Consider the following 27,603-nt stretch of genomic DNA (forward strand, 5'->3'; position numbering starts at 1 on the left):
ATACAGTCAGACTGACGAGGCCAGAGAGAAATTTCTCTGTACTAAATAAGAGTTTAGAGGGGTGTAATATAAATGCACTGTGTCTATGTCTCTGTTTCGCTTTTACTTTTTTTCATATGTGTCCTATTTCTACGTTGCCCAAATAAAAGATGGCCGCACAGGCGCTGGATCTTACCATCGAGATGGAGGCCTAGAGGAGCCCTGAGTGGGGGCCTGTGGGCTGGGACAAACGCCCTATCAGCCGGCGTCCGTAAAGGAAGTTTGGGGCGGGGCCGGCGATCGCGAGTTCCTGCGCTTGCGCAAAGATGGTGGAGGAAGAGAAGAACCTCCGCGTGGTTCGTTGTGGCGGCAGCGAGTTGAACTTTAGGAGAGCGGTGTTCTCTGCAGATTCCAAGTATGAGGCTACCGCGCATTGCCGGCCTGCCGGCCAGAGGGGCGTGAGTCCTCGCGGAGGGGCGGGGGCGGGGAGAACTGTTGGGCGCGTCCAGATTCGCCAGCCTGCGGTTGGGTTGGGAAAAGGGGCGCGCTTGCGGGAGACCCCAGGACTCCCGGGAGGGAGCCGGAGCCTGTGTGCTGTCAGAGGAGTGAGAAACCTCTCAGGCCCCTGGCACCGCCGGCTGGGGCGCGCTCCCCCCGCCACACCCCCGGACCTGCAGGTAGATTGAGGGGCCCCTGGGGCGGACCCACGTGTCTAGAATCGGCTCGGCGTTGGGGCGGCTGGGAGGTGGTTCAGGCACGCATGTGTACGCTGCTGCTTCTGCAGTACCAAGAGGAAAATCCCTCCGACCGTGACATGTAATTACTGAACGTTTAAAGATTCCGACTTCTCCACACTTCCCAACCCCTGAAAAAGGTATCGTGGCAACCTTTTTGGAGCTTTGCGTGAAAACTGGTAATAGATTCTGTGAAGGATGGAAACATACGTAAGCCCTGGTCCCCTTCCTCGGGCGTTCACTGTTGCTGGAAGCTAAACTACCCTCCGGATTCGAAAGCCAGTTTATTCATCGTGTGCCCTTTGCAAGGTCCTTAATTTCTGCCTCCGTTGCCTCATCTGTAAAATGGGAATAACATTTGGTAGTCCATCTCATGGGGTTATTGTGAGGATTAAATACGTTAATACATACAGAGCAGGTAAAACAGTGTCTGGCAATTACTGGTTCTGTGTATATCACCATCAGTATTGCCCTATTGTCAGCATCATCTCCAAGTGACACAATGTAGAAAGAGAAGGTTATCGAATCACTTAGATATGGACACTTAGTAAAAATTCTTTTCTGCCTTGAAAGAGTAGAGATAGTGCCTTATGAAAGTTTATATCCCCCACAACGTCTTATGGTGTGCATCAGATAGTTATTGAATATATGCATGGCTAAAAATTCCATAAATTGCCTTAGAGGCAAAAAAAAAAAATCCTCGGTCTTTACAAGAAACAGGGTTTTGTTGATACTCATCTTGTAAATCAGAGGAAGAAATTGAGGCTTCAAGAGATTGCCAGAGTTCTGCCACTTTGGACTTACATCCAGTCTCTTCCTCCAGCGTACTGTTTGTACACCTTGTTATATTGGAATCCATTGTATTTCGCTTGCTAAGTCCTACAATTCACTTTTGAGTATTTATCAGCGATGTATTTATAACAACCTGAGGTGACAGAAACTAAGGTAATTCCAATATTGATCCTATCTTCAAGAGCTTTCAGTCTAGTGAGGAAAGGAAAATAACCAGTAGCAGATGTTTCATACGGTGGCATTTTGGGAGCTCTTAAGAAGAGAGTGCTTCACACCGGAAGGATGGAGAGGGTTGATGAACAAGTGATGTTTAGGCTGGAGAGGTGGATGGTATTTTGACTAAGGTATATGGATAGAAGGCATTCCGGTTAGGGGGCACAGTATAAGCAAGAAGACTATGGTACAGTTAGCTAGTGGGAATGGTTTTATCTCCAGTTAAGATATTAGAGGAGGGAGGATAACATGATTGTGTTTCCTCAAAAATACTAATCTGAAGACCAAACTATATAATATGTGATGGAGAGGTGAGAAGTGTGCAGGCTAGCATACTCAAGGTACAGTGATGGCATAGAAAAGGGAGTTGCACTGTGAGTTTGCCTTCAGCAGTAGGCTCTTGCAAAGCTAACAGGAGTTTTCCCCTTCGGTGATGTTGGGGGAAGGCATCCAGGCAAAGTGAGCAGCTTGAAATTGGGGAGGAGGGGTGTCAAGTGTGTAAGGTCGGTAGAGTTGCAGCAGAGGGTAAAGGAAGTGGTAGAAGAGTGTAGACCAGGACTTAGAAGGCTAATGCCAGCATCTGAGCAAGAAATGACTTTGGCTGGAACTAAGGTCAGAGAGAAAAGACAGAGTTTGGGAGTGATTTAGCAATTAGGATTGATGAGAAGATGTTGGGTTCACTTTGGGCCTGATGAGTTTTAAGTATGTGTAAAACAGCCAGGTGGGCGTAGCAGTTGTTAGGTAGAAACTGAAGACTGAAACTCGGAGATATCAAGATGCTTTTATTTCTCTCTCTCTTTTTTGGTATATATAGAAGCTGATAATTAAAACCAGTTTTCTAGCAAATTAACAGGGTTATAATGAATTCACCAAGGACTTGAATATTATCTAAAAGCTACTACAAAGGGTTGGCTGCCTTATACAAAAGGGAATAAGATAATTTTGTATTTTACCTCATGGAGCTTATCAAAAAAGCTGGACTAGTAAATTAAACAACAGAATCATGGAATTTTAGCAGCTTTCCCATGGTCAGTAGGTCCCCTCCTCAACTGTGGCTTTTCTGTCTGGCTTTCAGGGTCTTCCCCAGTCTAGGTCAACTCTGCTTATCCAATTGTGTTTGCTTCTAATACCCATTACACACACTTTGCTAGTTACATAGGTACATTCCTTGGCTCATGGGTACTACGTTGTTATTTCCCTGCTTTTATTTATGTTACTGTTCCTTTTCCTTCCCAGCCCTTAAATCACACATCCTTCAGAACCTCATTTAAATCCTGGTTCCTGCTTGAAAACATCCCTAATTTCTTTCTTCTCCACTTCATCACAAAGATGATTGAGCCCTGTGTGACCGGCATTGTGGTGCTTTACACGCACTCCTGTCTACGTGGTATAGGTATTGTTATCCTCATTTTACAGAAGCATTTATTGAGTGTTTGCTCTATGTGATAAGCATGGATTGTTGCATTTAATCCTTACAATAACTCCACAAGTAGAGAACAGTGAGGTTTAGAAAGATTAAGTAAGTTCTCTAACATCATTCAGCCTGTACATGATAAAGCTGGCATTCGAACCCATCTGTGTTTGACTTCTTAAAAATGCATCCTTTTCTACCACACCGTATTTCTGTTATTATCTGTAATAACATACACACTTCCTCCCCTCAAGGAGCTCACAGTCTGGTAGGTAAGGTCTCTTAACATCGTGTGGAAAGTGCTGGGATGGAGCTAAGCACACCCCCCCCCCCGCAACACGCACACACACGCACGTTAGGACGGGTACTGAGCAGGAATGAGAAGATGAGGGAGGGCTTCCAGTGGAAAGACCCCTGAGCTGAACCTTAAAGAAGTAGTCAGAGAGACAGCATTTGGCATAGATGGCAGAATGTGCCAAAGCATGGAATGTTTCCTCGGGGTTTGCATTCAAGTAGTTAAAGCCATCATTCTCTGCTGAGGAGCATGGAGGGAGGAAATACTTTCCTCTAGGGAAGCATATCAGAATCGGTTAGCTGGAGGGGGAGTTTTCTTGGTGAATAGTCCCTCCTCCCCATCTACCACCGGCTCAGGGAAACACTGCCCAAAGGGCCTGTTGATGCTGATGTGGGAGGTGGGGGGGTTGTTGGAGTTGTGGACCCCTTAACATACTGTTCAAGTCAGAAAGTAGTTAACATACTGGGGTCAAACTTAGGAGTCTGGATCATGTCCTAAAGGCGGTGGGAAAACATTGAAAGATTCTAATTTAATTTTATCTTTATTTAAGGAAGTGATAGAGTCAAGTTTATAAAGTTAGTCTGGTATGAGGGTGAAAGATGAATTGAAAGGCCACACCTGGAGACTGTAGGAAGCTCTTAAGAGTGGTCCAGGCTGGACATGGTAAGAACTACAGCACTCATGGTAATGGAGAGGGGGGTCCAGCCAGAGGGGAGTGCTTATACCTCAGCTGCTTTGTTCATACTTTCTTGATCTTACTAAGCAGTTTCACGCAGCCACACCTCTTGGTTACAGCACTTGTGAGATGCATTCTGATTTCAGAGAGGTGAACATGTGAAAAATCAAGTGTCTTAGAATTGATAAAATAGGATGATGAGCAACCGCAGTCAGCTTTAGAAGATTTACCCTTTAATTATTTTGTAATAATTATTTATAGGTTCATTTTATCTAATTAGTTTATAAAACCTTTGAAGATCAGGTAAGTTCTATTCAACAAAGTGGATTGGATATGGAAGTTAAAGATAATTAAGACCTCTGCCCTGTAGGAGCTTATGGCCTGATAAGGGAAATGAGTATTTAAACAAGAAAGTTAACATTGTTGATCTACCTTTCAGAGTTAATGAACTAAATGGTCTTAGATGCCCCATAGGACTTCAGCAACACACAGATTTGAATATACAGTTCTTAAACTATTATTGTGAAAGAAATCTCTGTTGCATGTTACGATCTTTCTGTCTTATTTTCAGGTACATCTTCTGTGTCTCTGGAGACTTTATTAAAGTTTATAGCACAGCCACAGAAGAATGTGTACACATACTGCAAGGGCACAGACAGCTGGTGACTGGAATCCAGCTCAACCCCAACAACCATCTGCAGGTGTCAAACAATTTACAATTGAATATTTTAATATTGGCTTTATTTTGTCAGGAAAATTTGAATTGCATTTGCCTGGGAAACTTTCCAGGTTATGATCAGGGAAAATATCTATATTGATTTTTCTGATTTAGGATATTTTTCACTTTTTTTTTTTTTAATTATAAAAACAGGGTCACTGCCTAGAACTGCATTGTTCATGGTGTGTAACCATTTGTTCACAGGATACTAATAGGTTTTACTTTAAAGAGGGGGTTCTTGGCTGTATAAGTTTCTGAAATTCAGAGTTTGGAACAGTTAAATGAATTTCTTGATTATAGGTCTTCTCAGGTCCTTTATATGCATGGTAAATATCCAGAAGGGGTATATAGTCTTGGGTGTTTCTCAAACTTACTTCACCTCTGGACTCTGGTTTCTGGAATGCATCTTTTAAAATGTTGACTGATGAGAGGTATTGATTTTGTAGATCTAATCCTTTAGAGATGAGGCCCTTTACTGTTAATGCAGATGTCACCTAATCTTAAGGCCAGTCTCTAGATAAGAGGAAGGGATTCTTTAGTAACCAGTTAATTTCAGGACAATTTCAGGACTTGGGCATCTAGTGTAGTTTGGACCTCCCCACTCCCCGCACAAAGTAGCCCTTGCTTTTCAGAATTCAAGAATTAAATGGTCATTTTAATGCTGTTCTTAAGTTTCAGCAAAGCTACTAGAGAGTTGTCTCAAAAATACTCTTGCTCTAGTTTTTGATCAAGTTCTTTTCTGGATTAGTTACAGCCAACTTGACAGTTACTACTTGATTTAATAAAAGATTTGCATTGCCATTCACTATTTTATCATAAAGGAAGTAGGGCATAAAGTAACACTGATGTTCCTAAAATTAAATGAGCTACTCCTGAAAAATCACAGTTAAGTAGCTTTTCTGCAGGATTCAAGCACACATTTTATCCTTGCAGTCCTCTGAGCATTTGAGAAAAAAGGTTATGTTAATGTGTACCGTTTGACTGTTTTTTACAGCAGAAATTAAAATTGGAATTTGTGAAGTCTATATTACTAAGTTTTAAAGCAAAAAAAAAAAAGCTATACATTGCATGAAAGATCTATTTCATGGAACTGAAAGTTAATGAAGTTAGAGGGGGACAGCGTAAATAGCAGATCTGGCTGAGGTAAAGGGATGGGTGCCAGGGATTCTGTGGACTCTGGAGGGACAGTATTTGTGTTTTAACAGTGATTGTGTTTGCCTTGTTACATTTTACTGATCTGTGTTCATGATTTTTATATGTAGTAATTCTGATGTATGCTTTCTATGTAATACAATTCTTTTACTTGAATAGTTAATATTTTCTTACTCCACCATTTTTCATTTCAGTTCTCTGATGCCATTGGCAGAAATCTTTAAATTGCCACTTTTGTTCTCAATTAAAGTATAGTTAATTTACAACATTGTATTAGTTTCAGGTGTACAGCATAGTGATTCAGTATTTTTATAGTTTATACTCCATTTAAAGTTATTACAAAATAAGGGCTGTAGTTCCCTGTGCTGTACTATATATCCTTGTTGGTTATTTGTTTTATACATAGTAGTTTGTATCTCTTAATCCCATACCCCTATCTTACCTCCCCTCCTTTCTCTCTCCCCACTCTTATCCACTAGTTTGTTCCCTATATCTGTGAGTCTGTTACTATTTTGTTACATACATTTTTTTAAAATTTTAGATTCCATATGTAAGTGATAACGTGCAATATTTGTCTTTGACTTATTTCACTAAGCATAATACTCTCTAGGTCCATGCAGGTTGTTGCAAATGGCAGAATTTTATTCTTTTTTTAATGACTGAATAGTATTCTATTATGTATATATAACACAACTTCTTTATGCAGTCATCTGTTGATGGACATTTAGGTTGCTTCCATGTCTTAACTATTGTAAATAATGCTGCTGTGAACATTGGGGTGCATGTGTCTTTTCTAATTAATGTTTTCATTTTTTTCAAATATGTGCCCAGGAGTAGAATTGCTGGGTTATGTGGCAGTTCTGTCTTTAGTTTTTAGTTTTGAGGAACCTCCATACTGTTTTCCATAGTGGATGCACCAAGGTACATTCCCACCAACAATGTACAAGGGATCCCTTTTCTCCACATTCTCACCAACATTTGTTATTTGTAGACTTTTTGATGATAGCCATTCAGACAGGTGTGAGATGATATCTCATTGTGGTTTTGATTTGCGTTTGTCTAATAATTGTGATGTTACACGTCTTTTCATGTGCCTGCTGGCTAACTGTATGTCTTCTTTGGGAAATGTGTGTTCAGATTTCCTACCTATTTTTTAATTAGTTGTTTTTGGGGGGGTTTTGTTTTGTTTTGTTTTGTTTTTGATACTGAGTTTTATGACCTGTTTGTGTATTTTGGATATTAACCTGTTTTTGATCATATCATTTGCAGATCTTTTCTTCCATTCAGTTGGTTGTCTTTCTATTTTGTCTATGTTTTCCTTTGCTGTGCAATAGCTTTTAAGTCTAATTAGGTCCCATATGTTTATTTTTGCTTTTATTTCTTTTACCTTAGGAGATAGATTTTTTTATTTTGCAAAAATGATATAAATAAATGATTTCATCTCTTTAAAGCTAATAATTGATGAACAGGCAATGCCTTCTTAATCAGCACATAATTTGTTTGATATCTTAATATGATGTAATATCTTCTTTTTTTCAAATCAGTTTTGTACTATTTTTACCCTTTTAGCTGTATTCCTGTTCCTTTGATGGCACAATTAAACTGTGGGACTATATAGATGGCATTTTGATAAAGGTATGTGGATTGAGCTTCCATTTTCATTATGTGAAAAGGAATGGCAGCATAATTTAGTGACACACGACAACACAATTTAATAACATTTTATTTCCTTCTATAAGGCCTAATCTTTTAGATTGCCTTCCTAAACAAGTCATGAAATTCAGCTACCATAAAAGAAAGATAACTTTGACTATATAAAATTTTGAACTAACCAAAAAATGAGCAGTGAAACTGGAAGAAAATATTTACAAGAGATATTATCCCTAATATACAAAGAATTACCAAAACCAATAAGGAAAAATTAATAACCCAATGGAAAAAAATTGGTGTAGAGTAGGAATATGTAATGCACAGAAAAAAAATAACAAACGGCCAATAAACGTGAAAGGATGCTGGGCCTTGTTAGTAATTAATTAAAGAAATGTAAATTTAAAAAGGTAACACAGCATTTCTCCCTGTCAGTTTAGCCAAATTGCAGACTGAAAAAAATATAGTGATGAAGTGTAGAGAAACAGATACCTTTGTATCTGTATAGTCAATGGGAATGAAACTGAAAATGAATAAATACCTTTTGCTCCAGCATTCTCACCTTTAGGAATCTCTTATGAAATAATGGCAGGTATATATAATCCTGAAAACATTGTTCATGGTAGAAAAATTGAATATAATGTTAATGTTAGTTAAAATTTGATACTCATTCAGTAGAATACTGTACAACCATTGAAAAGAAATAGATCTCTATGTATTAATTTGAACAATACATACTCAGCAAATATGTATGGAGTGTCTCCTGAGGCCAAGTTTTCTTTTGATGTAGGCAATATAACAGTGAGCAAAATGGATTTTAAAAAATCCCTGCCCTTTATGGAACTTATTCGGGGCAGGAGGCAGAATAAACAGTATGGTGCTCTTTATCTTTCAGACTTTCATAGTTGGACGTAAACTTCATGCCCTTTTTACTCTTGCCTGTGCTGAGGACTCTGTCTTTGTTATAATAAATAAAGAAAAGCCAGGTATAGTATAATTAATTCATTTCATTTTATATGGCATTGAGTGGCTCTTTTCATTTTAGTTTCTCAAATTTAACATTTTGGTTTTAGTTTGACGTTAACAGTGTTTGGAGATGGCATTTAAATTGCTTTCACCATCATTGCATTCATTTGAGGGAGGTTTTGTGTTATTTTTGAAATATGCAATAAGGGAATGATTCTATATGGTAGTAATAATGGACTGCATGGGTCCAGTTTTAAAGCTGTTTTGAACTACAGTGTGTCTTCCTATTGAACTTAAATCTGTCATTCTTAAGCATCACTATCATTTTTCCCATCATTGAACACCCGTTTGTTGATCTTGAATCTGTAGGAAATGGTATAGAAAACATTTATCAGAAACAAGTAGTGTGGCTAAATTATTACTGTATTTTCACTATCACTGGAACATTATTCCATTGAAACTGTAATGTTTCAGAGCATTTTAGGAATTCCTACAATATCTTCAGTGGTTACGAATAATTATTCTTTAGCAGTGAATTTAATACATCAGAACACTGACATGAAGGATATATCCAAAGAATTTTTCTAATCTCAGACTTCAAGAATACCACTGCACCGTTTGGTGTTCTCCATAAAATATAATTGTATTTAGATTTCAAAGTACAAAGCAGCTTTAACCTGGTCACTAGGTGGTCAGCAAAGCTGGCTCATAGCTCATTAGCTAAATGAGTGGTGGTGGTGATTTGGAGTTTTTGTTATGAAGATTGTCAAAACTGAAAGCTAAATCTTTTTTTTTCTTTTTTTTTTTAAGCTATAAGTTATTTGGGACCAACTCTGTTAATGCATAATATTTTATCAAAAATGAGACATGAAAGAATAAAAAGCTTTAAGTTTAGTTTTCTTATGTGGCCCATAAACCATCTTTGAGCAAAAGAGGGACGTGATCAGTAATAGAACACTGGCTTCTGTGTTGAGAAGAGACTAAAGGAGGCCAAGGGTAGAAGTGGGAAGAGCTGTTAAGAGATCACTGCTCATAACAGGATGTGAGACATGGTCATGGCTTCACACTTGGTGGTGGTGGCAAGAGGTGGTGAAAAGTGATGGAATTCTGGATGTCTTTTGAATATTAGAGCCAGCAGGGTTTGCGGATGGTTTGGTATGGGGCGTGAGAGAGAAGTGAGAGCACTCAAGGATTTAGTCTAAGCAGCAAGGTAGATGGTGCCATTTCCTCCAGTGGGCAACGTGGGGAAGACTAAGTTCAGAACAGAAGAAAAGGGTTAGAGTTTAGACATGTAAACTGAGCCTCTGAAAAGACTAGAAGAATTGAGTTCTGAGCATATAATACGGAGGCTGAAAAACAGAAGAAAGTGGTCGATCGGTATGTTAACAATTTTATATTCATTACGAAGTCTAGGAGGATAAGGAGACAGCATAGTGAAATACAGCTGTTTCCCCTCAAGGAGAAATGTTTTAAATGGGGTGCAAAGAGAAGAATGTGTCAATTTTACAGAAAGGGGATTTATCCTACAAATGTGTGGCAAGCACACAGCATTTCTGAAAGCTCTCTCAGATGGTTTGCTGCTTTGGACTGCTTACTTCACCAGTATGTCATATTTTATCTCCATTATAAAGCTCAGCTCAGTTCTTTGGAATGTACCAGTAAAACAAATTGTACTTCTACATGTATAAGGAGTGTGTGTGTGTGTGTGTGTGTGTGTGTGTGTGTGTGTGTGTGTTGTGGGTTTAGACTTCCATTTAAAACTTGAATATTCAAATGAGGAGTCCAACTTATTCAAGATAACCTAGAATTATTCTCTTGGCGTCAGATTCTAGTATACCAGTTAATAGTTTCATATGAACAAAGGCACATCTTGACTTTCTCTAGAAAGGCTTTATATTAATATAGCTGCCTTTGGCTAGATATATTTCAGCTGGTTTCACTGAAACTACCAAGATCATCAAGTCAGGAAATAGAAGCTAAGGAGCTCTCCTTTGTTTTGGATTACATAAACCAGTCACCCAAGTGCATTGCTTTTGGAAATGAGGTAAAATTTGTTTTGTTGGTTTTCTTTTTTATACATAAAATCTCTTCCCTGCAGTGTCTCCTTTATGTTATAGTGATTTAATATTGCCTTGAGTTACAGTATTTTCGTTAGTAACTAAGAAGGCTGTCTTATTTCTTTAACATGTATTTGTAGTATAGACTTTTTTAGGACCATCCTAATTTTGTACATTCTGTCTTAACTGCTCTTGTAAACTCTCTAATTGTCAAAAAAAAAAAAAAACAATGTTTTAGCATTTGTACTGTATTTCTTAGCCTGTACCATGTAAAAGCCACTGAAATCAGTTTATTATAAACTTTCTTCCAAAAATACGAGCTCCATGGCTATAAATAGAATGCCTTTGTAGAAAATTTGGAAATTATAGAAAAATATAGTGAAGAAATTGTCTCACCAGTGATAATATTTGAGGAATCTTTTTCTAGACTTTTTCCTAAATATATATAAAATAACTTTTCTCAGACTGAATAATTATCTGAATAATTATGTTTTTCTTCATTTAATATTGCAGCATGAGCGTGTACTTAAATGTTCATCAAAAATAATGACTGTGATGTTTATACCATGATTTATTTACCCATAGCTATTAATAATCACTACTTATTAAACTCAAGTACCATTAAAAGCCCCCAGATAGCATTGTGGTGGCATGTTTCTTTAGTCATTAAATTTTGTAGCATTTTTTTGGCTTTGTTCTGAAAAGGGTTTATTTCTTAAAGTAGAGAAAACTCTTTAACATTATAAATGTTATTATTCTTTGGTGGCATAGTCATCAGTTAAATACAAATTAAAACCATAGTGGGATACCACTTCACATCCATTAGAACAGATTAAAAAAGAGTGACAGTACTGAGTGGTGACAAGATACGGGGCAAAGCCATTCTGTTTGAATTCTGTTACAAAACAGGCAGAGAAGTAGGCTATGGTGATAGAAATCAGTAGTTGCTGGAAGGGCTGGTGGCATTGGGGAATGACTGGAAAGAGGAACCAGAGAACGTTCCAGAGGTTAAGAAAATGTTCTCAATCTTGATTGTGATGGTAGTTACATGGATAAACATATGTCAAACGTTGTATTTTATTGTATATAAATTATGCCTTAATAGAAGTTTTTAACCATTATGCTTAAAGCCAGAGTCTAGTTTTAGGGTTTAGGACCTATGTTCATCTTTTAATTTTCTGTGATTATTTTTAAAGTAGGATTATTATTCCCATAGCCAAACTAGATTTCATTTTAACATACGCTTAATCTGCAAAAAGTTTATTGTTACTGTGGTAACTTTTGTGATGAAAATATTTCTTCTTAAAGAGTGTTGATTATTTTTGTGAATGTTGTCTTCTCTTTGAAATACCAGGGACAATATGTTGCTGCAGTACGAGACTTTTACTTGTCTGTTTATTTTTTCAAAAAGAAAACAACCTCACGGTAAGAATTCCCTTTTAAAAGTCTTTTAATTACTCAAGAGTTTGGTAAAAATTTTATTCATCCTCATACCTGTGACCCAGAGCTGTTTATATTTCATGTTACAAGTGGTTGTGAAACCACAAGATACAGAGGTAAAGTTTTTAACCAAGGATGGGTTAAAATTGTCAGTCACAAAATCCTAGGGAGCTTTTTCCAGCCAAAACCCCTTGTGCACTTAGATTCTGCTGTGCAGACTTGTTGTCAAAACTGGATGTGGTTTGAAAAGGCTTCCTTTTTGTCGTTCTATGGCTATCAGAATGAACACAGACTTTGGGATACCTGGGCTTAAAATGGGTCAAATTAGTCCATTTGAACCTAAAGCTTAGCTTTAACAGGAAATTTGAACAAACTACCCATGCAGAAAGCTGCAAAAAGGACTGTTCTTTACTTCACTGTCAGTGGCCTCCATAGACAAGTTGTTACAGTAGAATGTTATTCACATGTTTATATTGTGTTAAGAAATGTTTACAAAAGTCTTGGTTCTTGATCACAATTCTTCTTAAAAATTGTGCATTTATATTCAGTGAATTCTGAGAGCTCTCCAGTTTGTGTTAAGGGTATCAACTCAAACTGGAGCGAATTAAGTAAAATTTACTTAATTACATCACACTTACCACAAACTTTAATAATCAAGGGAAAATTTTTTTCTTCTAGGTTTACTTTATCATCATCAAGAAATAAGAAACATGCTAAGAACAATTTTACATGTGTAGCATGTCACCCAAAGGAAGACTGCATAGCAACTGGTCACAAGGATGGCAAAATTCGTCTTTGGTAAGTTAACTCATGAACAGCATGGTGATCATTTATTTACTTTAGATTAGTCCTGCAGAAAAGGGGTATCTCTGGGTGCAGGGAAAAGGACAGAACTGAAAGCAACAGCTGATAATAGATACTAGGCTTTGCTGACATCCTCCCTTCCTCTGCATTGCACAGACTTGTATTTTAAGATTTCTAACCTTGGCCCTGGGAGTAAGATTCTATTTTGCCTGTAATCATTTTATTGAAGAGAACTTTTTGTCAGCTTTTAAGTGAAAAAGAAAGTAACAATCGTGAATCTTGAACTAGTAGGAAACTGTGATACCCTATTGTTTGCAGAAGTGACTGGTTTAGAAATAGAAGATGTACTTTTTGCACATTAAGACCAGTAAGCTCGATAGTGTTCATCATATTCAGCATGCCATTATTTTCCTAATTTACACCTTTGGTCAAATTAAGAATTTTTATTTTCTCCAATAGGAGAAATTTTGATGATGAAAAGAAATACACATACACATGTTTACATTGGCACCATGATTTGGTTATGGATTTGGCTTTTTCAGTGACAGGTAAGTTCAAGTTTAATAATTAAAACGAATTTATGAAGTGTGTGAACCAAGTATTTTAATTCACTGTGTTTATAGCTTGAAAGGTTTAGAATTGCATGGGCCAAATAAATTGTAAACACTCGTGTATCACCCCTGTGTCTGAGGCTTTGCTCAGCACAATACCGTAGACTTAAGGTTTCAGGGCCCTTCGGAGTATCAGAGTGTTTTTCTAGTTATTGGTCGGTAACAAACTAGGTATTACTGGGAAGGAAAAATCCCTGGATCAGTGATCTCTAAATCTTTTGTCTTACAAGTATATTAAAAGATACAAAGACACTAGTTGGTGTATTTTAAAAAATGGTTCTCTAACATGATAGGGAAAATTAAAATGTCAGTTATACTTTTCTGTTTTTTTCCCCAAACACTGTCCTTTTCTTTTCTTTGGGTGGATGAGAAGGCAGCAGTCTGCTTAGTGGTGGCCGTGAGTCTGTCCTCGTTGAGTGGCGCGAGGCGACAGAGAAGAATAAGGAGTTCCTCCCCCGTTTAGGAGCTGCTATTGTACACATCTCAGTGTCTCCAGCGGGGGATTTGTTCTGTACTTCACACTCCGATAACAGTAAGTCTGAATCTGTTGTCCTAAGGAAACATAATTTGTGTAATGTCATAAATTAGCTAGCATCTATTGGGGATGGAAAATAAGAGACCTCAAACTAAGAGCATGGGATGTAAGAAGCATTTTTTTCTTCCATTTCTCCTTCTCTCTCCAGCCCTTTTTGTCCCTAGATGCCACCAGAGTCCAACATTTCCAGAATTGTTTTTGTGAAAGTGTAGGGCTAAGTGAATTTGGTTATTGCTGTTGACACATTTAAAATCTTTTCATGTGGGATGATGGGGGAGTAAAAGAAAGGTTTTAAAGTGGGTATTTGTGTTTTTACAAATATAATGGCATTTTTTTAAAGAATGCTTTGAGGCTTTCCTTTGATACGGCCATTATCTCTGTGTGGAAGTCTGTGGATTCTGACAAAGACTCTTAACAGAAAAGCCTTCCTCCCCACCCCTAGTTTTTCTGTTAAATCACAAAATATATTCCTGATTTTCCAGTAACACTCCAAGAAATTGAACATGTTTGGTTGTTGTGTATTCTGGTATATTTCAGAGTGATACAAATTCACAATTTTTTTTTTTTTCCCACAGAGATAATAATCATTCACCGGAATCTTGAGGCGTCCGCAGTAATTCAAGGCCTAGTGAAAGGTATTGTAGACCTCATTGGATTTGGAATCATGTACATTTTTTAAAGTGAATGTTTGTCTGATTTCAGCTATTATTCACTTTTTTTTGCAGACAGCAATATCTTTACTGGTTTGATGATTGATCCAAGAACTAAAGCTTTGGTTTTGAATGGAAAACCTGGCCACTTGCAGTTTTATTCTCTGCAGAGTGATAAACAGCTATACAATGTAAGACTTTGATTCATTAACCAGCCTTGAAACTAATGAAAGTTCTTTACAGCACTACGGGGGTCAAATAACTTATTTAGGGGCTTCTAAAACTAGCTCCTGTGCCTCTGTCATTTGAACATAGTATTATCAGTTGTTTACAGCATAGTTCTGATGAGGCCACAGATGCAGCTAGTCTGTGCGTAAGCCAGTTGGCACTCTTGCATGGGCTCTGTCTTTCTGTCTTGTTCTGTTTCAGACTACAGCCTAATTAACTGCCCCACGCATTTGTGCCTTTGTGTCACAAGGATAGGAAGGGAGAATATGTGGATTGACAGTATAAATATGTCTCTGCTTTTTGTGAAACAGTGTCATATGTGCATGCTGAAGATAAAGTTTTCAGCGAGGCTAAGAGGAGCGCTTCCTATAATCCTAATAAATGCGATCCAGACTTCCCTCTTTTTCTTCAGTGCCCCACAGTACCCGTTATAGATTTCTATCATAGCCGCTGTAACACTGTCTCTTTTATCTCCATCACCTTTAAACCCTTCGAAGAAAGGAAATGTATTGATCTTTGTACAATTTCTAATACAATGCCTAGAAATAGTAGGCATTTAATAAATGTTTAGTGAGGAGATAAGAAATGGAAAAAAAATAATTATAAATAAAATGCTGGTCTACTTGCAACATTTTTTTTTCACTTAAAAATTGTAGGTTTTATTTTTGCTCTTGTTTCTAGTGATATGGAATTTAGCATTGAGAATTTATTAAAGCTGTTTCTTCTTAGAAACAAGAGAAAAGCATTACTATAAGCTAAAGGTTCTGTTGTATCATAAATGGGTCATGGTCATTACTAAAATTCAAGAACGTTGAAGGATAATCACTGAATTGGTACTGTATAATGTGCTCCAGTTTTTTGGCAGTTTCAATGTCTGTAACTCATAATTAGTTCATTTTTCATTTTTTGTAAAAATCTGTTACTATACATTCCAGAAGTTATCTGTGATGTGGTTAACATTTCTGTATTCACATTAATAAAAATTTTGAATTTTTTTTAACCCATCAGTTAGATATTATACAGCAGGAATATATCAATGACTATGGTCTGATCCAGATTGAGCTAACAAAGGCTGCATTTGGCTGCTATGGCAGTTGGCTTGCAACAGTGGAACAACGTCAAGAAAAGGAAACTGAGCTTGAATTGCAGATGAAACTGTGGATGTACAATAAGAAAACACAAGGGTAATACCGCCTGTATAGCTATTTGATTTCAGAGTAGAAAGCTACTTGACTTTCTGTTCTGTGGTTTCAATTATTGGTCTTTAGAGTGTTTCATTTTGATAAGTTTTAAATGTAGAGAAGGAGGTGATTTCCCAGTAGCACCTTTAAGCTTTCTGCTCTGAGAAAGCATTGGTGTCCTCCACGTTGCAGTGTTTCCTTGTTGCATAAATACAAAAACGTGGGCAAGTGACACACCTCAAGGACACATAACCTAATTCTGGCAAATCCAGGATTAGAATCCAGATGTCTTAGTTCCTTTGCTCTTTTATTGATGTTACGCTACCTTCTTTGGAAAAATGGCAGTAGGTGGTGGAGGTGTGGTTGCTATAGCTTCGATTAGATAAGGAGCCCTCTGGCTTCTTGTACGGTGGCTGTAATGGCCATTTATCAAGTCCTTGTGGTGTCAAGAACTAGGCTTAGTGCTTTTGTGCTCATCGTCTTATTAATCTTCTCAAGAACCCTCTGAGATAAGCCTGTTGTCACACTTTACAGGTGAGGGATCTGGCCCTCACAGCTCCTGTAACCTGGACTTTTTAAAAGTCACAACACTGTCTTACCCTGATGTTCTTTGAAGAACACAGTGCCAGCATAGGTCATGTTTCATTCACAGGCATGCCCTGTCAAGCCAGAAACACGCTTTGAGAGGTAGTTTGGGTGACTATGAATATTAAGTATAAACCAGGGCAGTTTGACATAGGTAGTTTTCCTTCTATATCTTCTTGCCACAAGTAAAGGCTTTCATAGCCATTTCCTTTCTTGCTTATTTTCAAAATAGGTAGGTTCTGTGTTGTACACAGTTTTCCTACAGTTTAGTACAGTAGCCTTTAAAGTATCATTTTTTTTGATGACTCCTATTTCATACTCATTTTGGTTCCAGTAAGTTGACTGCACACATAATCACCTGTATGTTACATAAGTTAATGAGCACAGAGGTGCTGTGTTAGGACTCTTTGCATCCTATGGCCACTAGTGACAGAGCACTCAGTTGTCATTTTAGGTGATAATAAATCAGTCACCCATTCTTAAAGATGCTATTGTATTAATACTCAGATGGCAATATATCATTTTGTCTTGGTTTTAAAATAAATTGGCGGTTTCCTTCCTACTAGGTTTGTTCTTAATACAAAGATTAACATGCCACATGAAGACCACATCACAGATCTCTGTTTCTGTAATGCAGAAAAATCTGAAAACCCCACCTTGGTGACAGCAAGTAGAGATGGTCACTTCAAAGTGTGGATATTAACAGACGATTCTGATATATACAGTAAGTTAAGTGAATATAGTAATGTCTATATTTAGTGCACGATTTTAAGAATTGATATTTCTTTCATGAATTGTATCCATTCTGGGAGGACGTTAATTCTATAGGATATTGCCCAGTTTTAAAACATTTAAGAGAGACCATTTTTATAAGCCTTTCCCCCCAGATCTTTACTTATTTTATGGCGTTCTTTATTAATCATGTGTTGATTATTGTAGCTTGTAAGGGTACAGTAAAAAAGGGCTTTTGCTGTTAGTCCTTTCATTCTTCCACAAGAGGGGGGGTCAAGATCTCTTGCAAGAGGCATAAATTTCAAATCAGTCAGTGCTTTGTAGCACTTCTAAGTAAAAGTTTGAGGAGGAAGTTTTTGCTGTGTTTCCTTGTTTCTTAATCCATACTTCTTACAAATTTCCTAAAATGTTATTTAGCATTTACACTATTTCTGAATTCTGTTCTGTATATTTCCACAGGAAAAGCTGTTGGCTGGACCTGTGATTTTGTGGGTAGTTACCACAAATACCAAGCAACTAACTGTTGTTTCTCCGAAGATGGCTCTTTACTAGCGGTTAGTTTTGAGGAAATAGTTACAATATGGGATTCAGAGACATGGGAACTTAAGTGTACATTTTGTCAACGAGCTGGGAAAATAAGGTAGGTAAATAATTTGGGAAGTATGAAGTATTGTGGCTTTTTTAATTCAAACAAGTCTTTGTACATAAACTTTAGTGATAATTTATGCTTCCTCTGAAGGTATGCTGTGGGTCATTGGGGCCAGCAGCTGACCAAAATGCTGAGAAGCGGCAAATGCTGGCTGTATGAGCCATCTGCTATGATTTATCTATTTCTGAAATCAGGATTAACTTTTAATTCTTGGCCTGTGGGTTTTTTTCCTTTGTAATAAATACTTTTCATAGTTGTACTGCATAACAGTAGAAGCTATACATAAGCCTCAGTAGATCCAATGTTTATTTTCATAACCATTCATCATTCATTTTCATAAAAACAATGTTATGCTCAAATTCCTTTTTTCTAATAATGGCAAGGGAGTATAACAGTAATATCTTCCATTTTATTTCCGGTAACTTGGGCATTTGAGGGCAGAATAGCAAATGGCTAATTGTTTCTAGTTTCCAACATACCTAATTCTGAATTTACTTTGTTAAACTGTCTTCAGAATTCATATTGCAAATTTTCCTCTTGAGGCAAATGAGCATAAAAAGGGTTTTGTTAAATGACTTGGTACACTTCACATACTTTTTCTCTATATGTGTTCTTTGTTATACCATACAGCATAGTAAAGAAAAGAATTAGTAATCAAATTGTTTCCCCAAAGAAACGAAAGAGCTAAATAAACCTTTCCTTTTGTACGCCTTTACCCCTTTTTTCTGCAGGATAATTACTAACAAAAACATATGTGTCTTGTCTAAAAATCTGCATTGCACAAAATGAAAACCATTCAGGAAGTCTGCAGTCCTTTGTAACTAAGTGTGCTAGAACTAACTGTTGTTAACTTCCTTGTTTTAACCTAGGCACCTTTGCTTTGGGAGATTGACTTGTTCGAAGTATCTTCTTGGTGCCACTGAAAATGGCATCCTATGCTGTTGGAATCTGCTCAGTTGTGCATGTAAGACATTTTCTGCTATCAGGTGGTAACAAAGCACATGGGAAGTGGCCATTAAATAATCTTTGGCATTTTAGGACTCCCGGGTGATATCATGTCTACCCAGAGAATAGAATTTTTTACGTGGTATATTATACCAAAAAAATTTGGAGTGCTGTGCCTGTAATAATAGACTTTGATTACAGTTGACACTTGAACAATCCAGGGTTAGGGTCACTGACCCTCTGCAGGGTCACAAATTTGCTTGTAACTTATAGTCAGCCCTCCGTGGAGTCAACCAACCTTAGATTGAGTAGTAGTATAGCACTTGGTATTTTTTAAATCTACATGTATGTGAACCAGTGCGGTTCAAATCCATGTTACTCAAGGGTTAACTGTATTTATAAACTGCCTGATTGTCAGCACATCAGTTTTTTCCAGTATCTTCAGTGTGTATGGCTGGCTGCTGTTGTCCGTATTCTCCATCCTCATAACAGTTGGAGGAATATTTCTGCTAGTTCAGAATGCATAGTAACCCACAGTATCCCTGACAGCATTAACTTTGAATGTAGCCTAACCAGTCCTAACAAATGTGGACTTTGTGGCATTTAATCTTTCAAGTATATGTTTGGGAGGTATGGTGGTTGCTTAATAATGAATGTGTGTGGTACCGTTTTTTTCTTACATTCTCTACAGTGATTTCTAGTTAACATTTTGCCGACATTTGGCGGTAGTGGAAAAGCACCGGACAGTAGTTGGCACTGAAATAATAATCACTTCATAGCATGTGGAAGGAGAACTTTGTTTTTCTGCTTCCTGCCCCTCGCTTTAGTGCAGCCTTCCTTCCACAGATAATTTCAGTATATTCTCCATGTGTTAGTTGGCAGCGTAGAATCCCTCTTCCTAAGAATAACAGAATTGGTCGTCACAGTGAAGATTGAGTACCTACTTTAAATAACAAGCTTAGGAAAGCTTTTGGTAAATCTCTTCTTAGAAGTGAATCTCTTTTCTCCCCAGTGGAGTGGAGTGCAAAATTAAGTGTTAGAGTTATGGAACCTGATCCCAATTCAGAGAACGTTGCTGCAGTCTCTCAGTCTCCCGTGGGCTCAGACTGTAAGTATGCACTGTATTTTGATAGTAAGAGGAAATCTGTTACCTAGTTTTCTTTTTAACATCTTTCATGTAATTTGATTTAAACTCACCCTCAAAGCAGATGTCCATCTAAAGCCATTTGCCTGACCACTGCCCTTCCTTTCTTGAGTCCCAGCTCATCCCTCATTTTTCCACATGTCAATTCCTACTCAGCCTTCAAAAGCCAAGAGAGATTTCGCCTTTTTGAAGCATTCCTAAAACCCCTGAGGAGCTTTAATGTTCCTGCTCTATGATCTTAAAGCTCTTTCTACAGATCTCTGTTCTATTGCTTAAGACAAAATACTGCCGTAGTATTTCAGTGTCTGTTTAGTAGGACCTGCTCATAGAAGCAGAGATTCTTCTTTCTCTTTTTCATCTTCAAAGCCATTATTCCTAACCTGCTTGGCACATGGTAGGCGTCCAGTGGAAATTTGTTGAATCAAAGCCTAAATAACAATGACTTGGGCAATTTACTTAATGGTATAAGTCTCAGGATGTGTGTGGTCTGCAAATCTGAGGCTAGAACCAACCTTGCAGGCAAAATGTTACTGTCTTTTTGTTTTTTCCCTCTAGTGTTTGTATTTAAACCTAGTGAGCCAAGGCCATTGTACATTCAAAAGAATATCTCCAGAGAGGAAGTCCAGTGGGGAGTGTTTGTTCCACGAGATGTCCCTGAATCATTCACCTCAGAAGCTTACCAGTGGCTGAACAGATCCCAGTTTTACTTCCTAACAAAATCACAGGTAGCCATCCCACCTCAGAAAAGGCAGTCATTTTGTATGTGTAATTTTCAGTTGCTCTAATATTCGAAAGTAATAGCCCATGGCAGGGGGAATAGGTTTATTAAAGGATTGCTCCTCCACCAACCCCAAATCATTTGATATGCTTATTAATACAGCATTATTACCAGTGGGAGTGTATGAGCATCACTTTAATTACCCCACGCCTTTGAGGCTAAGTATTACTTGCATCCATTCACTCCATGACAGCAAAAAAGATAATCTAGAATACTTTAAATTGTATTTATTAGCATGGCTTTTTTTTTTAATTTCAGTATTTAGTTTACCATAAAGAAATTAGTGACTTAAAGTTGGTTCATCAGTTGAATTTTATTTTGTTACCAATTTCTAAATACTATCTTTCAGAACAATCTTAACTGTCGCAGCAGTTAACTGTTTTAAATTTTTATTACTTTTCTGTATCAAGATGAGAAGTTGACCTCCTCTTTCTCTTAACTTCAACATCTTATTTAGATTTGCACTCTACAACTTACTTTTGCATCATTAATTGACCTCTCTTTTCAGAGTTTACTGACATTCAGTACAACGTCTCCAGAGGAAAAACTCACACCAACAAGCAAACAGGTATCTTCTAGTCACTCATGCAGATCATGCATGTTGCCTCCCTGCAGAGATAAGGTTATCTTTTAGAACTCAGCTATGAGAAAAATGTCTTACCTGCCCTAAAATCGAATTTAAAATTATATATTTAGCAACTACTTGCCTTTTTTGATGTCATAGTGCTCTTTGAAAATGTAGTTTTAATTTGTAATTATCAGTATTATATGCTTGTAAATTAAAGAGTCAAATAGTCTCAACAGGACTTATCAGGAAAAACTTAAGTATTACCACCACTTCCATTACCCACAAAGATGCTCTCAACTCGTTTAGCTGAAGTTTTTATTTACCTCCATATCTCTAAGAAATATGTTTATGTATTGCTAATTCTGGATATTTCAGATCTCAGTATTTGTTAACTCTGATCTGTTGAAGTTAAAGTTGTAGATCTCTTTACACCACTCCCCCCATACACATAGCACACCCACATGTCCTTCCTGTCCCCTAATTTTCCCAGTATAGATAAATATTAAATCGGTCGGGTCAGTGTTCATCCTTAAACACGTAAACACAATTCATAGCTGAGCCAGGTAGTAGTAAACATTGTTTTCCCTTTGTGACCAGCTTTTTTCCTCTGCAGTTAATGATTGCCTTTTTTTATTTGCTTAGTTTTCTGTTTACTTCTCACCTAACTTACCTGCAAACTCCACCCTAGTTGTGTAAGTCTTCTCTCATTATTTTCAAGCACTAGGTATTCTTTTGAATCTTGAAGAACTATTTCCAAGAGCCTCTCACAGGCTTCAATCTGGACTGACTGCCCTGTAAGCCTGCACAGTAGTCATCTTAGGATCTATGTTTGCTACCATTCTGGGGGTGCACGTCACTTCTGCTGTAATAGATCCCAAGGTTTTCCTCTTTCTTTGGTCACTCCCTTGCTATGATGAAGCATGTTCTGTTGGTGCATAGAAAGTGAATTTAAGACCTGCATGTTTGGACATCCTTTTATTGTCTCCCATTTGATTGGTTGGTTGGGTAGAGTTCTAGTTTGAAAATCATTTTGTCTTAAGAACTTGAAAGATACTGTCTTATACTTTATCTGTGAACTGACTTATCTTCCTCTGAAAATTTATTGAATTTATTCAGTAATTTTTTGATTATCTACTATATATTCTAGATATTTGGAATATATCAGTGAGCAAAAGAGTCAAGTCTCTAAACCTTCGGTGTTTATAGTCTTAACAGGAAGGTAAAGACAGAAAAGAAATAAGTGAAGTATGTAGTATTTTAGAAGGCAGTAATGGGAGGAGGAATGATACGAAAGGGAGTGTGGGGTGAAGCTGGCCATTTTAAGTAAAGCAGTCAAACAGGCTTTCATGAAAAGACTTTGGCTTTTCCTGAGTGAAATGTAGAGCCCCCTGGAGGGTTTTAATCAGAAAACTGACTAAATTATTAGAATTACTTCTTTGCCTTCATTTTCTCTAGAACTGTTATTTAGTACTGGACCTTCTAGGATGGTACTCTGATACCGTATTTTTTTCTTCTGTTTTCTTTCTATTGTTGGGAGATTTCCTCTTTTTCTTATGAGCTTCTTCTTTTTTTCTCTCTTACATGGTTCATTTCCATTAGGTTTTATTTTTAATTATTTTGGAGCTTTTCATCAGTCTGATGATTCTTGGCTGTCTGCTCTTGTTTAAAAGTGAGCAAAATCGCCATTTGGAGATTTTCTACCTGGGTGGAACGTGTCTCTGGCCTCTACTCTCTGGCTGAGCTATTATGAGAAAATCTCCAAAGCCATTACTTTAGGACTTTTTCTCTTAGGCTGGTCAAACTGCCCAGATAAAGTTATTTCAAGTTCTTGCCTGAAAGATGTCAGCCTGGCTGCCAGTGGTGTGAGAAGCACGCTCTGTGGGGCACAACTGCCTTCAGCTGGGAAGACACTGCCCCGCCGCACAACAAGCAGTCCAGTCTAAGGACACACTTTGTTTCGCTCTCCAGAGAGCATACTGCCCGTCCCCTGCTGGGGCTGAGGAGGAGATCTGGAAATCTGAGTGCTCTCCAAGCAGACCTTCATCCAGGCTACTTGTTTTGAGTTTCAGGGGGTTTTGGGGGGGTTGGTTTGTTTGTTTGTTTGTTTTTTTACAGAGTGCTGTTACTATTAGGACAGTACTTTACAGAGGTACTGCTACTATTAATACCAATTCCTGAGCACTTGCTGGATTCTACAGTATAAATTAGAATGCTTCTTAGCTTTCTCCGCCGCCAGCCTAGAATCCTGCTTTCTCGGGTCTGTTAAGTTATCTACAGTCCTTCAGCCTGCTTTCCACCTTCCAGTATGTTACCACATCGCCCATTCTCTTTATCACTGTGGGTTTATGCCCTTGTGAAAACCCCTCTGCTGCCATTTTTGTAGGACTGGGGGAAGCAGCAGTGGTGGATGTGCATGTTCTGTCATCTAAGTGTCCACAGTTAGCTTCTCCCCGAGCACGTGGGCTGCTGGTCCTCAGCTGCTCTGCCTGTAAAGTGAAAGAATAGTAGTAGATAATTTCTACAGTTCCTTCCATCCTTGACACTTTGTAGTACTTCATATTGAGTCCATGGCAGTTCCTCCTTTTTACTGAAGTAATTTATTTCTCTTTGTCTTAAACCCTTACAGCTATTAGCAGAAGAAAGTCTTCCGACAACCCCGTTTTATTTTATACTGGGAAAGCACAGGCAGCAACAGCAGGATGAGAAATTAAACAAAGCCTTGGAGAATGAACTGGTACAGCTGCCCTTAACAGAAAACATACCTGCAATTAGTGAGGTAAGTAATTATTAATTAGTTATTAATGTGAAGCATAAGTTTATTATAATAATAATTATTATTATTAATTAACTTTATAATAAGTATAAAGTTAATAGTATAAATTAATTGCTTATACTAATGTGAAACAAGTTAAATGCAATAAAGCACCTTAAGTTAGAGTTTCCATGCATTCAATCTGTAACAATTAACTTGAGTCATCATTTGTATACTGTACAACTTTAATCCCAAACCAAATGACATAAAACAGGATTCCGGATTATTGTGGCCTGACATGGGCGTGGGGGTGGGGAGATGTTTGCATAAATATAGGAAGTTGGGCATAGATTGCTTTGGTTTGGTTTTCTGTGGGGAGAGCCTGCTGTCGACGGAAGCCTTGGCATTTCATCCTTTTAAATGGAAACTTGTTTTCTTGCTTTTACTTTAGCTTCTTCAGACCCCAGCCCATGTACTGCCATCTGCTTCTTTCCTGTGCTCCATGTTTGTAAATTCATTGCTGCTGTCTACAAAGACTGAGAGGTGAGGCAGTTCTTTAAATATGTTTAGATACTCTCTTGGGAAAGGAGATGGTTCCTGTTATCTTTGATATAGAATATTCTTTCCCTGTATTTCTCTTTTTTTTCTTCCTGCTTTAACCTGTAGTTAAAGGATATAAGATTACTAGGTCAGATAAATAAAATACTTTGAAAATAAATGTCAGAAAGAGATCTCTTTTGGTATGTTTTAAGAATGCGGTGTGTAATTCAGAACTACCCTTTTTATAAATTCACCTGCTCTTTCATAATAACCCATAATTTTTAAACTGTATTTAGTAAGAACTTTCATGTATTTTGTTCATATTATATTTTTACATAGGTAACTTAAATTAGAAAGTTACTGTTTAGAAATATTTTTAATAGTAATTACTGTCTTTAACTCTGTTACTGTTAAAGTGCTGAAGAAGTTCCTGATGATGCAGATATGGAAGAGGAAAAAGAAAGTGACGATTCAGATGAAGAAAATAATTTCACAGAAGAGGTCCAGGATACAAATACCACAGATTTGGGAGAAGACATTATACATCAGTTGTCAAAATCTGAAGAAAAGGAACTTAGAAAATTGAGGAAAGTGGACTATAGCTGGATAGCTGCCCTTTAAGACTTGGAGAATGGGGGTGGGTTCTTGCACTTTGTTTTTGTTGTCTTTTATTGTATGTTGATGGTCCAAGGATCTATTTTAATATTATTTCTGTTTTTAAAAATGTTAAAAATACTAACAGGCTTTACTGTTTGAATAACTGATACTGTGAAGCTCTGTTCCCATCATGTTTTACAGCTGCTGTGCACATTCATATATACATCATCTCATTCGTGCTCAGTCACACATCAGCCTTTTAAAGTAGCTCTTTTCTTCACCGGTGATACAGCAGAGCCAGGACTTGAATTTACACAGCATGTGTCCCCTTATTTGCAATTTGGAGTAAAAGGTTTTAAAAATGAAACTTCGTTGATGATATTGTTTTAAGTTCAAGATTCATTTGGTGGCCAAATATGACCTGAACTGATGTGAGGTTTTCTGTAGCCTTGACTCATCCCTCTTAGTGTATTTATTTCTCATAGTGAAAATTAGAGAAATGATTTGATTATGGTGCTGTTTCACAGACCCCACTGAGGGTAACATATAATATGAGCTGCCTAAAATCTGAAAAATTATAAATTCACATCATGTGGCTCCATAACTTTCAGATAAGGGCTTGTCTACTGTACTTGTAAATCTAATTTCCATGACCGCCTTGGCAGATAAGAAGAGCTGGTATTACTCTGTCAGTGTTATTCCTGTGTATACTGAGTCAAATAACTACTTTCTAACCAGAGTCCCATTGCTAGTAGAATGCAGGTCTCCTCTATGTTATGTTAAAGTATTGAGGTTGCTACATTTTAACCACTTAGCATATTCACAGAGTTACACATCCTCACTGCAGAATTCAACCCACTACCAGTCACTCTCAGCCTACCCCACCCCTCACCCACCAACAGTTCTGTCTCTGTAGATACGCCTATTCTGGACTTTTCATACAAACAGAATCATATAATAAGTGGTCTTTGTGACTGGTTTCTTTCACTTCACATTCATTCCACAGAAAGTACAGCGTGTATCAGTACTTCATTTCTTTTTAATTTAATTTCACCTGGTTATACACCTAGGAGCAGAATTACTGAGTTACTTGGTAACTGTTTAATTTTTTAAAGAACTACAAAACTGTTCTACAAATCAGATGCAGCATTACGTTATGTGGAGCATAAATTGTTCCACAGTCTGATCCATTAAATTTAGGTCCCTCTTGGGGGTTATTTTCTGAGGCCAGTCTTTGAGGTTTGTGTGAGGACTCTGTCTCTTTTCTTGGTTCTTTTTGGTAAACTAGCTGATGTATAGGTAAGCTGGTTTTCTTGGAGCTACTAGCCTCCTCTTAAGTGCTTACCACCAAAATCTCCGTTGTTTTCAAGAATACCCTAAATTGGGGAGTTTGAGATTTGCAAATGTTAGCCACTATATGTAAAAGTAGATTTAAATATATATATATATAATAATATATATATATTCTTAGACTTGAACTTCACTCTTTCAAATAATGTCACAGCTCTCCATTTTTACAGACTGCCTCCTGGGCAGAATCTCTCAGCCACTGCTCCTGAAAGGGGTGGGATAGGCACAGTAACCCCTTCTCTCAGTGTCAAAGTGACACACCTGCTTTACAAATGGCAGAGACAGTAGCCTCTGGTCTTTGTCTCTCCTGACTGGACCCTCCCCTGCCAGCTGGGGCAAGGATGTCCGGAGTCCAGTATTCTCAGCCTGGGGAGTGGGGCTCTGACATAGTTACAAAGTCATTATTTTGCCATGTTCAGACACTGACATGGTACCTCCAGGTTTAAGAAATATTTTTTGCAGTTATGTATGAAAAGTTTCATACTTCAAAATTATTCAAAGTAAATTTGGCTCTTTTTAAGTGTAAATCTTTCTAAGGAGTTAATCTCATGTCACAGCATGACAACCTTATTCTAATTTCTCCTCTGATACTAAAAAAGAATTGTTTTCCCCAAAGACAACTCTACAGATAAAAAGATAATAGCCACTCTGTTCATTAAAATCTGGACTTTCAGGCCCAATTAATCAATCCATGAAGACTGGTCACCTTCTAGCCTCCCTCAGTTATCTGATTTATCTTTCAAGGCAGGAACCCATCACTTTGCGTTCACTAGGGCAGACTGTACCTCAGGAAGCATAGGCTTCAGCCTCACCGAGGGAGGGACCACAGATGAACCACGTACCACGTGCTGCACGGTTCACACACATCACACTT

General features: G+C 37.6%; 1 protein-coding gene across 2 annotated transcripts; it reads left to right on the forward strand.

Moving 5' to 3' along the window:
• Positions 1 to 281: 281 nt before the first annotated feature.
• Positions 282 to 25,746, forward strand: WDR75 (WD repeat domain 75). 2 transcript variants are annotated; one of them, XM_010991855.3, is made up of 21 exons: positions 282 to 394; positions 4,672 to 4,801; positions 7,540 to 7,605; positions 8,513 to 8,603; positions 10,503 to 10,627; positions 11,995 to 12,065; positions 12,759 to 12,878; positions 13,344 to 13,432; positions 13,869 to 14,027; positions 14,606 to 14,665; positions 14,756 to 14,871; positions 15,917 to 16,092; positions 17,241 to 17,398; positions 17,866 to 18,046; positions 18,925 to 19,019; positions 20,013 to 20,108; positions 20,700 to 20,869; positions 21,431 to 21,490; positions 24,117 to 24,266; positions 24,694 to 24,785; positions 25,199 to 25,746. In XM_010991855.3, the coding sequence occupies exons 1-21, from the start codon at positions 306 to 308 to the stop codon at positions 25,401 to 25,403; spliced, it is 2,499 nt and encodes an 832-aa protein (XP_010990157.2). In that variant the 5' UTR covers positions 282 to 305; the 3' UTR covers positions 25,404 to 25,746. The 2 variants fall into 2 exon arrangements, with proteins under 2 accessions (XP_010990157.2, XP_064341046.1); XM_064484976.1 differs by having other exon boundaries at positions 301 to 437.
• The last annotated feature ends 1,857 nt before the right edge of the window (positions 25,747 to 27,603 follow it).

Source organism: Camelus dromedarius, chromosome 4, assembly GCF_036321535.1.
Source record: "Camelus dromedarius isolate mCamDro1 chromosome 4, mCamDro1.pat, whole genome shotgun sequence".
Taxonomy (NCBI): Eukaryota; Metazoa; Chordata; class Mammalia; order Artiodactyla; family Camelidae; genus Camelus; species Camelus dromedarius.

Coding starts and splice junctions, on each gene's coding strand:
- WDR75 (XM_010991855.3), top strand. CDS start 306: ATGGTGGAGGAAGAGAAGAACCTCCGCGTGGTTCGTTGTGGCGGCAGC. Junction 395..4,671: donor GTGTTCTCTGCAGATTCCAA/GTATGAGGCTAC, acceptor TCTTATTTTCAG/GTACATCTTCTGTGTCTCTG. Junction 7,606..8,512: donor TAGATGGCATTTTGATAAAG/GTATGTGGATTG, acceptor TTTATCTTTCAG/ACTTTCATAGTTGGACGTAA.